General features: G+C 39.6%; 1 protein-coding gene across 9 annotated transcripts; it reads right to left on the minus strand.

The window, feature by feature from the left end:
* Positions 1-597: 597 nt before the first annotated feature.
* Positions 598-11,979, minus strand: lrrc8da (leucine rich repeat containing 8 VRAC subunit Da). 9 transcript variants are annotated; one of them, XM_041803534.1, is made up of 4 exons: positions 10,883-11,181; positions 9,822-9,869; positions 6,054-6,106; positions 598-4,478 (listed from the first exon to the last, which is right to left on the minus strand). In XM_041803534.1, exon 4 carries the CDS (start codon positions 4,474-4,476, stop codon positions 1,924-1,926), a length of 2,553 nt encoding a protein of 850 aa, XP_041659468.1. In that variant the 5' UTR covers positions 4,477-4,478; positions 6,054-6,106; positions 9,822-9,869; positions 10,883-11,181; the 3' UTR covers positions 598-1,923. The 9 variants fall into 9 exon arrangements, with proteins under 9 accessions (XP_041659468.1, XP_041659466.1, XP_041659465.1 ...); XM_041803532.1 differs by having other exon boundaries at positions 10,879-11,181; XM_041803531.1 differs by lacking the exon at positions 6,054-6,106.
* Positions 11,980-13,119: the final 1,140 nt, after the last annotated feature.

Genomic DNA, 13,119 nt, shown 5'->3' on the forward strand with positions numbered 1-13,119 from the left:
CATTAATACAGGATATCATCAATTTTAGTAAGAGCATTTTGTATTTACACAGTTATTTTTGTCTAATACGAAAATAAGTTTGATGATCTGAAACATTTAAGAGTGACAAATATGCAAAAAAAAAAAAAAAATCATAAAGGGGGCAAATACTTATTGACAGCATCGTAGGTCTCATGTTTGTCCCTTGCTTATTACATTCCACAAATCCCACCTCCATAAAAAGCACAGCATTCTTTCTAGCCTATACACCACTCTACTTTCACTGGCAACCATTTATTCCACAGGCAGGAGATGTAGTTTGTAAAATTTTCTCCTTTTGTTACAATCATATTTGGGTTGTGGGTAGAGCGGTGTGGCTTTTCTCTGTTTCTAGCTGGGGGTATTAGAGAAAAAAAGATGGGTACCACTCAAAGACACTTAAAGCTACCACCTTTAAACTGAAGTAAAATTGTGGGTCAGAAATCTGATTCCCAAAGTAACTTTTTAATAAAAAGATGAGTACTGTTAGGAGTCAGTTTAATTCATGGAAATCTGGCTGGAGTAAAACACATGCAGTGAAATGCATTAGAAGGAGAGAATGATGATTAGACGTTCATCTAAAATCTTGTTTTATTGTGCCATAAAGCAGTGGACTTTAAGCATAGGATCACCAAGGTGTTACAGCAGCTCCTGGGAACACTCACTTTATGTAGGCCTACACAGAGATACATTGAAAAGAATGAAGGCAGACATGTTTGTAGTCATCACACAATTTTAACATGAAAATAATCAGTCCTACTGTGACTGACTCTGTTACATATCTTTTAAGCATGATTAAAAACAAGACAGTCAACAGATTTCCCTTTCTTTTATCAGCTCACGTTGTTACTAGGACATGTTATCACCAAGGACATTCAAATCATTACGTTTTGTGCGTGTGCAAATTAATTACTATAGGCCTTTGTATACAATCCCTACAACAACAAGATAAAGGTTCATTTCTGGTGCTTATTCTCCACCTGAGAACTCTGAACTCATTCTGTCAGCTACAAGCTTTTGAGAAAAAGTAAAAGGTTACATCAGTTCAAAAACATGTAAAAACTACAAAAGAAGAAGTGGTTGCATTGTGACTTCTGTTCTAGCATATTGCTGAGTGGATAGTGTCTGTATGGAGAGCTGACAAGGAAACATCAAATATTCATTTTTGGCCTTTTGCATGTGAAAGCCCTCACTGTAAAAAATAGCAGCAGTTAAGGCAAAAAGATTGTTCCCCGTGCTTACAATTATACCTGAGTACCTAAACAAGAATGACAGGTCTACATACGGTGTCATCAGAAGAAAATGATTTGGTCTATTACAGTTAGAGCTCATTTCTTTCTATTTGTTATATTACTAGAAGCTATGAAGAACTAAATCACAAAAGGTTGCTGGATCAGAGACCCAGCAACAACAAAAGCATTCTGTACCAAAATTATACATTTGCAACTACATGAATGCATTTTAACAATCAAAATATAAGAGATGTTCTGAAAAATGTCTCCTCCCTGATAATGAAACCTTGATTGGCCAATACCAAGTATCCCTCTGAAACAAGTGGATTAAAACAATTTACATAGTATCTATGGAAAACACTGACTGTTGACATTTTGTAGCTCTGACTAAGACCACACTGTACTAGAATTACACTGTCGTTTGTTATTGTGACATGATTACTATTAGGAGGCTAATTGGTTTTGTTATCAGATCAGTGCATTTACTGGAGTATTTGTCATACTTGATACTACATTTTAGGCATGTTGAAAAAATGATACCTGTTCAGGAACAACTCTAAAATGCATTCATTTAAAGGATATTACAATAATAAAATGTTGACTCTTACATCCATTAAACAGACTTTTCATGAACCACCAGAGGTGTCAGCCTGTCTGGATTGTGGTTTTTGTGCTATAAGCCACTGGAAAATGTGTTGGTCTCTAGGCTGATACTCTCCTTCACTTCCACAGGCAGCGTATCAAAGAGATGGTCCTCCACAACCAAGCCATTCTTGCGCAGCATTCGGCAGTTCCCCAGCTGGGCTGGCAGCCTGTCCAGACAGTTTCCTCTAAGCTCCAGCTGAGTGAGCTGCACCAGTTGACCCACCGCCTCTGGCAGCACGGTGAGTGCATTGTTCCCCAGGCACAGCACCTTGAGCTTGTTGCATCTGAACAGAGGCTTGGGCAGCACCTCCAGCTTATTAGAGTTGATGGCTAAGTGCTGCAGGTTGTGGAGGAGACCTACATCAGGAGGGAGTATTGTGATGGAGTTGTGACCCACGTCTAGGTGTCGTAGTTTTGGCAGGGTGAACAACGCTGGAGGCAGGGACTCAAGTTTATTGTGAGAGAGGTGCAGAGCCTCCAGAGACTTGACCTGGCCAATAGATGATGGGATGGTGATGATTTTGTTGTGCCACAGCTTCAGGCATGTCAGTCTCTTCAGGTGCTGGAAGCTGATGATCTCCTCGATGGTCCGGATGTTGTTGGATTTCAGGTCGAGCTCCTGCAGGTTGGTGAGGCTGAAAATGGCATGGGGGATCCTTTCAAGTTCACAGGTGTGCAGCTCCAGTTCAATGAGACTTGCCATTTTTTTCAGACTGTTCAGTACAAGCAGTTTAGTGCCATCATTGTGCACTACTAACTTTATCAGATGTGGGGAAAGTTCTGTGATGTTTGTTGGCATTTTTGTTAGGTTGCTTTTTAAACACAATGTTTTTAAATGCCTCAAATCTCGCATGGACTCCAGACCAATCATTTTGTTGTTTTCTGAGCTCAAGTTGCCGATCAGGTTCAGCTCCCTTAGACTCCTCAGCAGGTACACCCATGTTGGGATCTCTGCCACGTCAGTGAACTTGACGTGAAGACAGCGAAGATGATCCCGCAGGAAAGCAAAGCCGGTCTGCTCCACTTTAGCAGGACAGTGGCAGAGATGGAGCTCCTGCAGGCTGGTCATCTGGGAGACCTTTGCCGAGAACCTCACCTCTGGGATCAGCTCCAGTTTCAGCACTTCCAGGTCTGTGAGGTCAAATACAGCGTTGGGGAGACCAGAGAGCATGAAAAGGTGCAGCTCCTGTTGGTCCTGTGCGTTGCGGGTCACCAGCTGCCTCAGCTTTTCAAAGGTCCATTCATGGTTGAGGCTGATCTCCCTCAGCTTGTTTTCGCTGACCTCAGACAAGAAGACACCGAAGCGTTTGGAGTAGAGTTGGTCGTACTGGTCAACCATGTGTAAGAGGAATGCAAAGTCATTTTTGACATCAGGAATGTCACTGAAGCTACTTTCTTCTCTGACCTTCTCGAACGAGTACTCTTTCAAAGGTCGTCGAAACACCCAGAAAAGTGAGTACAAGCAGGCCATCCCGTAGATCAAAATCAATGCCATGTAGCTTACGAGCAGCTTGTTCAGCATGAAAGCCATGTTGTGTGTACAGAAGAACTTCCTGTATCCTGTCAGCTGTTTGATATCTGGCTCACAATCATGCTTGAAATTAATTTTAGCCAAAAAGGTCGAAGTGTAGGACAATATCAAAATAAATTTGACAGTTTTGACAACAGTCTGTGCTACATAAAGCTTGTAGATGAAATCACTGTCCTCCACATGAGCTCTGAATTTCCTTACTTTCTCAAATAATGCTTTGGCCTGCTCACCATCTTTCTTGTCAAGGATTGTCAGGCTACTTGGTACCTCTGCAATGGGCTTATCTGCAGAGAACTTCACCCCCAGCATGGGTGTGGATGAGTTTACATTTGTGCCTTCATCTTTACCCTCTAGAGAAACCTGCTTTGGTGCAGAGGAAGTACCAGTTAGCCTCTGTTTGTTCTCCTCAGAGTCTTCACACGCAGTTTCAGACAAAGCCTTTGTTGTCCAAGGAGACTCAAAACACCTGCCCAAAATTGAAACAAAATGCTCTATCTTTGAGCTTGTTTTTGGGTATTTGAACCAAAAGTTGCTACTGACCATGAGCACAAGGGTGTGAATGAGGGTGAGGTATGGAAAGTACTTGGAATACCATGGCAAGGCAACGTGGTAACATATTTGGTTAATGAAGACATATTGTTGAAAGTCCAGGTTGGTCCTGACGCCTGTTGGTTGAGGTTGATTGACAAATTTCTCTGATAACACAGATGTGTGTTGGTGAGTTACGTGGATCTCGTGAACCACCTCATCTGGTAAGTCCTTAGTGATGAGAGGGGCACCGGTCATCACGGGGGCACCAGGGGCTGCGGATGAGGCCTGTGTGGTCTGCTGGGGGAAGGAGTTGGGTTTCGCCCCTGAGATCTCCTCCGGTTCCTCCAGACAGGGAAGACAGGCCACCTGGTCCTTGGTGATCTGCATGGTCATGGCAAATATGGCCAGCATGAGCATGACCAGCCCCAGGTAGTCCATGAAGACGTCCCACCATGGCTTTAGGATGCGGTACGTTGGCTGGATATCATTCAAGGAAGCAACCTCAGTGAGTGTGAACATCACTGCAAAAAATAAGGGGGAATGTGTTAATAAACTTGTGCTTTCAGAGAGAAAAATGACGTGTTAGAAAATGTATTAAAATGTTAAAACAGTCCATTAACCAAATAGTAGATTGGCAGAAGATAAATATGTTGAACGGTTACCTACTGATCTTCAGTCAAATTTTTTTAAAGGAAAGCTACAGCTAGCAAAAAAAGAGAGAGCACCATCTAAATTGCAGAAATGGCAAAAGTTAGCAACTTTTTGTAAATGCTTGGCAACATATCTCAAGACAGTCTGGCTGCAGACCGAAGATCTCAGATGTCCCCTCTTTCAGACCATTACTGTGAGAAGCTGTCTTTGTCAGAACAGAAGTGCTTTGTTAGCTCTAGTTAAAGCTAGCATAGCTAAGCTAGCTAAGTGTTCATTAAGGTTACTTAGCAATGTGAGCTTTAGCCAATATATCATAAGCTATTCTAAGCTACATAGATAATGTTAGCTTTGTTGCTTCTTTTGTGTAGATATCCATTAACTTTGTGGGCTTTAGCGCTAGCCATGTTAGCTACATAGCTCATTTATCTATGTAGCTTATGCAGCTAATGGAGCTACATAAGCTATATAGGCTACGTTTGTATGTTTTCATGGAGGAAAAGCTTTTTTCCTGTAAGCAGACTGTTTACTCAGGTTAATTGGAGCAAGTGGAACAAATTTCAACAAATCTCAAGACTGACGTTTTAGCTCTCTATGACAATTTAAGGTGATGATTTCAAATTATTTCACCATGGTGTGTAACTGCTTTAACTGAGTATCCTTTCTCGGATTGTTTTTATTTTGTCTTTATCGTGTCTGTTTTTATAACATCATCATTGGAAAGAAGGGAAACCTCAATGATTTGAGATTTAAATAAAGGTTAATTAAACTGAAATTGAATAATTAAAATTTTGCAGTAAGGGTTTTGCAGGTCAGGTTTTTAACTCTTTACTTTCGGTATCCCAACCCTTACCCTAACTGAAAGTTTAATCAGATTTTATTTTGAATGTTTTAGCGTGTACTACCTTTCTGACAGATGCAGCATATCAAAGTAGCGGTCTGTGAGAGGGGGCATCTGAGATATACAGTGTGCAGCCAGACCTTGTTCACATTTGTGCAATATAGACATTAGGCAGAAGTTTGCTTGACCCAGTATTTGGTGCCTAGGACTTGTAATTTCTTCACCATGGTATTAAATCAGGTAAAGATTATATTTAACATTTCGTAGGATCTTATCAAAGTTTAAGATTCTGCTGCACTGTATAACGTCCAAACTAACCAAAATCTTGTTGCAGATATGACATTTGAACTTCATTTGACCAATCAGTAAAAAGCATTTTTGATGAAGTGTTTGTTACAGTGCTGCCTCTCATGTCGGTTTATTTTGTATGTGAACAGAACAACAGCTGAAAATAACTGCTATTGACTGCTGTTAATCCTCAGACTGTGACTAAAGTGTACATAGTAGATCAAAGCATTTTGATAAGGTTTTAACAAAAGCACACACCCTCCATCTACAGCCAGTGTAACACAAATGAAGCACAGTGAGTGGTGGATATGTCACTAACATGAGATAATTCAACTCTACTTTATTGTTGGATGGTGGAAATAATCACTGCGTCTGGAAAACAAAAGCATGAGTCATCATACATTTTAAAGGATATAATCTATCTCAGAGAACACACTGCCAATGCTGAACAGCTGGTAAAATCCTTTTGTTACTTTTCATTCTACTAGTTATCCCACTTTTTAAAACTATCACCAAGACCAGACTACATCTGAACTTCTGCATAGCTGCTGAAAACCATTGCAGGTATTGAAAACTTAATGGAAAATTTCAAACACTCTTGTCTATCAGTGTGAGGCAAATGATGCAACTCACTACTAGATCTGCTTATCATTGTTGTTTCTTTGAGTTTTGGACTCAGGGACGGGTTTCTTTTTCTTTTCATTTTAGGGAACGTCGGATTACTCAAGGAAATATTCTGCAAACTCCTCTTGCTAAGTTTTTTTTTAAATTGGGCTGATTTCTGTTTGGACTGATGAACGCAAGACTTCCTCTTAGCAATCTTTCAGGAAATACAAAAGGAAATTTAAAAATAACTTTCCAATTGAGTTTTAGAGCACAAAGCTGCACCATCAGCTTACAGATTTCACCGTTAAATCAAAAGGGAAGAGAAAATTGTTCTTTAAGTTTAAACAATAAGTGGGTAAGTGTTCTCTTTGTAATTTTCTAAATTCAAATCTCATTCCTGTAACTGTACAGTCTGATTCCAGTAATGTTTAATGATGTTAAAACACAGAGCTGGGGTTTAGCTAAATCCAGACTTATTACAACATGTTATTACTGGACCGAAGCAGAGCCTTTTGATGTTGGATAATAAGTCTACTAACTGGTCTGACTCACTAAGACGTCTGGCACACATGTGCTTCTTTTAGTGCCTATTTTGAAAGGATGTGGCACTTTCTTTAAAGGGTAGACATCTTTTATGATATCATCTTGTCCATCTCCAGCTTTTCTTTCTAACTAAATCTATTGCAAACAAGTACTGAGCACAGATTTGTCTATTTCATAATGTAAATAAATAAAACAGTATCTGTCCTTGGATCTACACTGAAAAGCAATATCTCTGTGACACATTTTGAATATTTCATGCTGCGCTGCACTCCACAGCAGAGGATATGCTGAGTTCATCCAAACTGCACTTAGATGAGATGAGAAGTGAGAGAGCAACAATTGGGACATTTCTAAGAACATTTTACGGTTTCCTCTCCAGCGTAAATGAAATCTTCTTGTTTTTTTATTTGTATACCAAAGAAAATAAATTTCTATAGAGGCTCTTTAACTGTTCACCCATTGTGGCTGATTTTAAAGCAGAAATGTCAATTAATGCCAGTGTAGTAGCTGTTGTCCTCTAGTCATTGCTGAAATTTAATGTTGGGAACAAAACCGTGTTCTGCAATGATATAGTTGCTGTTATCTTAATGATGCATAGGATCCAAAGGCAACAAAGCTTTGAAATAACCACTGATCTTTAGTTATGTACCATCCCAAAAAGAAAGAGCACTGTCAGCTCAAAAACATCACCAGTGATGTACAATTTTGGACAGCAAGCATGAGTTTGATCACAATTTTGACCACAAAACCTGAATAATTACCTGGTATTGGTGCTTCGGACTTCTGTTTTCCTCCATCATATCTCAACTGTTGCCAAAACCATTTGGTTTTATGCCTTTACAGTTCACACATCTGGTATCATGACAACTCTACTGAAAAGCTGATATTTGCAAAGACTTAAGACTTTAAAATCTAATATAAAAATTAAAAACAAAACAAACAATTTGTACTTAATCCCCTAGAGGTCCTAAAAAAGTTTTCAAGTCTGCTCATAATGGAAAACAAATAAGTCCCTAAGTAAATACCAATACACTAGCAAAAGATGTATAAATAACACTGGTACACTATTCTATTCTCTATACTAGTTGTTTTCAAATGTATCTGCCAAAGGCACACCTAAGATAAAGCCAAAATCTCAAGGCACACCATAATCATAGTCATGCCACGTAGCCTCTTAAACATGTGTTACAAGATATTGTAACACATGTTTATTTGAAGTAATAATGTGTGGTTGTACAACTCCCAAAGCAGATCTAGACTTGCTCCTAGGCATCGTTGGACACCAGTTGGGATCCACTACACAAAAAGTGAGGAAATGTGTGTTTGGTAGATTATTACTTTGTCGTAACAAGCAATAAATCTTATATCATTGAAAGGACTATTTATTTCCCTTTTAAACTGGGCCTCATTTGTAAGGAACATATATTTGTGGGATGAGCAGCAGAGCTGAGTATGCCAATGCCAAACAGCTTATTCTTCTATTGACTCTTGTTTGTTTCATATGTTATTATTTTGCACCTGGTCACACTAACACTCTGCACCTCACCATTTTTTTGCATTTGGTTTTAGTTTCGTATTTTTGTCCTGTCAAATGTCATGAGGTGAGGTTACAAAACTATTTACCTTCTGGGACTGATAAAATAATGGATCTACCTATAGCCTAACTCAAATATAGTTGCAACAAATATATATCTATAAGCCTAAAGAGCATCATTAGTCTGGCTGTTACATCAAATTAGGTTCTTATTTTGCCTAACTTGTTCTCTCACTGGTGCTTTCAGAAGCTATCAGGCTTGGTAACATAAAGCTGCTGCTACAATACAATATGATATGATATGATATGATTATGATACAACACAATGCACTTCAGAGTTTCTTGCCTTCTTTCTGGCAAACATCTATTTGCTTCAACTATTGTGTAACACTTAAATGAAGAAGACCATGTTTTTTTCCATTTAGCTGTTTCCGGAGGTTTTTATCCAACAGCCTGGCACTGTCATCTAGACTGGATTTAGTATATAGAAGTGTTCATTAACTGGAGGCCTAGTGGCCACATCAGGCCCCCCAGGTGATTATTGAATTAAGATAATTTGAGAAGACAAAAATTTGGCATAGTAGGGTTTGACTTTTTTCTTGAGGTTTGAATAAAAACTTCAACCTAGCGGCTTATCAGACAAGAGGCACATTAGTATTCCTTTAATTTGGCTGGGTAATTTGGCCAATAATGGCACAGAATATTAGCAATGAACACAGTGATAGATATCAAGAGGACTCCAGAAATATGTAAAAATTGCTAAATTAGCTCAATCATCCCCTTGTGGCTGGTTGCAGTATAAGGAATAATCTCACTAGTAAAGGCTGAAAGTTCCATTAATTTTTAAATGCTAGTTTTACAAGAATGTATTAACTAGAAAGAAAAAAAGATTTTATGTCAGTTTATTTCAATGTTCAGCCCCCACAGCGTTGATCAAAAAAGCTGGCCCTTATGAAAATGGAGTTGATGACCCCTGATATATAGGCTAGTAGTGCACACAGCTGATTGTGTTGCTTCTCCCTACAGGAGTTTAACTTGCATCATGGGGGGGTTTAGTGTCAGATTTAACTGTGAGGACCCTCCTAAATGTCTCATATCTTCAATTTGTTTACTTTTCTTTGATGATTTCACTGATAAAGGAGTCATGTTAAACTAAACCACAGGGAATTGACTGATAATGAGTTACACCTTTTTTTTAGATTTTTGCAAAGAAGCCTAAGTGATGTTCATGCTCTTATAATGTGACAAATTTTACTTATAGAGCTGCACAGTCACAATACCAGCATTTTAGACTTTCATATAATACAAGTAAAAATAAAATCCATGCCTATTTTCATACCACAGTATCGAAGCAGAAGTGATTTGCATCATTATTGAGGAATTTCTTATCCAATCAATACATACTGTGTGTAGTTTCCCTGCAATTTTAAGGATTCCTTCTTCTGTGCACCCCTTAAGACAAAGTACAGGGTCATTACTTTTTTGTATCATTTAAGTAACAGACATTCGTTTGCTTTTAAAACGTGTTATCAAAGGGTGAAAACGCTGTCAACCTTAGAAAAAGCCGCCGTCGTTCACATAGGACTGAAGAAAAGCTACATAACAAAGAAAGATTGGCAGGTGTTGTGACTTTAAGTGTGACCGTGCCATCTAGTGACTTTCAACATGCGAGTGTTCTCTTGCCTCTTTGTTTAATTTTTTATTGAAACTATAGGACTATCTGATGAGTTCATTTTGAAATTCTATTTCACAAGAAGTAAACCTGAACACAGACTCGTTTATTAAGTCACTCACTTCCCACTAAATTTTGCTCTAGGCTGACTACACACTAGTCACCAGTAAACACGGTCACTTTTTAAACCTATACACTGGCGGTGCACTGTCCCCCTCCCCTGATCTGGATTAAACCTGTGGAGGAACAGGTTGCCCTCCTGAGCACTAAGACTGCATAAAACTGATTACGCCATGTGACGGTGGCCATAACATCGATCAATTCAGACAAATTATGAATTTAAAGATGGCTACCAGACATTTTAGTGTAAACTAACTACAGCCAGGTCTGCGGGTTACAGCTGAGCTCCAGACAGGGGAAGTAGGTCGCAGACTGGGCATGAGGAAAACATGGCATATGCGTGTTTGTATGAGGGAATACTTCTCCTCTACAAAAGGGAAATAAGACGTAAATGGCTGGAGGGAACATTAGACTTTATCTCCTCACGTGAGGGGCTCTTGCGCAGCAAGTTGTCTGTTAGTGTACCGGGTCAGGTGACTTGTTGAAACATGTGAAATGAGACGCAGCATGCGCCCCGTTGTTAAACATTCACCACAGGTAATAAGTATCTTATCTAAAAACATTATCTCCTGGCAGGCGGGAAAACAGACAACTGGTCGAGTTATAGCCCAGATCATCATTCCTTTAATATAAGTGTAAATTTGACGCAGAGTAGAAAAACATACTTACTTACTGCCTCCTGTTTGGTGTTATCTCAATCCAATTATTTCTTCCACAGCCTGCATGCCACTTTTCGCTCCTCGCTCAGGTGCGCCTCTAACCTAATTTCTCAGCCCCGTTAACATTGCGGGGATGACGCCGGTGTGGCAGACAAAGCTCTGAACATTTGTTCTTGACAGCGCGGCTTGTTGGCCGCATCCCTCATAAGCTACCTGAGCCCGGTCAGCGGAGCCGGCTGCTTGGCCGAGCATTAACAATGTGCGCAGGCAGGTCTCCAGAGCAGTGTATTTCTAAGAAAAGGCAGATCCAATATGGAGCCGCACAGACCTCTGTTGTGTGTGCTACGGGCGCTTCTGATTGGAGGATTTCATTACGGCAACTTCTCGAGGACACCGCCTGCTTGCCGGCTGCTTACTTATCAGATGCCGCGTTCACGGAAGTTGGGACAAAGCGAGACAGTCAGAGCAGGAGAATTAACGGTTGGGTTGAGGAGAACAGAAAGTTCGCTGACCTGTTAGGTGACTCAGTTGTTATGACCTCATTAACCCCAGCGTGACTCCTAAAATCCTTATCATAATAAAATGGAGAACAAAATCGTTGTCCCGTAATCTTGTAGCAGCTTTAAGTGGGGAAAAAAGAAAAATCACGATAGGGAAACAAATCATCGTAACGACAACAACCGCCACTGAAATACATGCTATTTATCCAGGTACATAAGGTACACAATCTTATGAAGAATGGAGCAGATAAATGGGAGTGCTCAGTGGAATATTACACTTAAATATTGATTTATGTGACTAATTATGTCATAGCAACCTGAGTAAATTAGACATTATTGGACTAAAACAGCTCTGATAGCTGAAGTAGCGCCACCACTGTATCTGTTTTTATTCAGCTAGCCTACTGATAGCAAACAAATCTTTAGCCTGTAGCAAGAGTTTATAAAATGTAACGGTTGCGTTAAAACTAAAACAATAGTTCTATAGCCAAAAGGCCAACAATTAATCCAGGTAAATTTTGTCCTTCAGTGGCTCTAGGCCATAAAGTTGCACTAACTTACAGAATGAAGGTCTCCCGTCTCCTAACAGCCCACGAACGCAACAGCAGCCTTCTTCTCTTTGTTTCAGTCTCAGAAGCCACGATTCGCCTTATGTTGCAAAAACTACTGGAGTTTTTCTCACATTTGCTTTTTGTGTTCTGGACAAGTGTTTGACAATTAGCATTATTCATACGTTGTGTCATTTTTCTATCTATCTATCTATCTATCTATCTATCTATCTATCTATCTGTCTATCTGTCTATCTATATGTTATCTTAGTACTGTATTGGCTAACTCAGCAGTCAGTAGGACCCTGAGTGCTGAAGTCATGCATCATTTCCAGCTCTGTCTGGATTTGGTTGATGATGCACCGGGTGGAGGAAGTGTCTCCTCAGTTGCAACCCATACAGGTTTCAACCGGTCCTGGGCTGCTGGCTGCTGGCACTCTGTTCTCGCTCACGCTACCCTTGTACTTTGAGAGGAGGAGGAAAAAAAAGGAAAGAAAGAAAAGAAAGAAAGCAGTCAGTGGGATGTGCTGTGTGATAGGCTGCCTGCCTGAAAGATCAGATGTGGTGCGTGAAACACACATGCTGACTGATATTAGGCTACTCAGGCAATGGGTGTTATTTGAGGAACCGTATTGAAGGTGAAAAGGTGCAATATGTTAAATGTTAGTTTATAGTTGAGTAAGACTGTCTTGTGAAAGTTAAGTCTATAGTGCATTGAAAGACTTAAGGAACAAAGCTGATACGTACATTGATATAATACTTAATAACCTGAGTCACGTGGTGCCTTCAAAACTTGCTCCAGTCATTCAACCTTTGTTTGCATAACTATTATTTTAAGGTTTCATCATCTAGGACTGCATAGTTCAACATTTTCTCTCATGATTCTAAACTCTCAAGTACAACTTTGAATCAGAGCTGGAAACATAGGCTAGATATAGCATAATAATGGGGAAGAAGACCAGCAACTGCAGTAACTGTTGTTTAACTGTTTATTAAAGTAATTAAAGACCATTAGTGACAAGGATGATTATTTCTACGTTGTTTTTATAAATCACAACAGAGTGTCAGACAAGGTGATGTGCATGAGTCTAATGCCATAATACAATGTTATTGAACATGAACAATTTTCAATGTCTTTCTCTTCTCTTTCTTCTCCTTTTTCTCACAGTTTTTCTAGAACCTGTTTTAAATAGTTCTAATTCA

Source organism: Cheilinus undulatus, linkage group 13 (assembly GCF_018320785.1).
Source record: "Cheilinus undulatus linkage group 13, ASM1832078v1, whole genome shotgun sequence".
Taxonomy (NCBI): domain Eukaryota; kingdom Metazoa; phylum Chordata; class Actinopteri; order Labriformes; family Labridae; genus Cheilinus; species Cheilinus undulatus.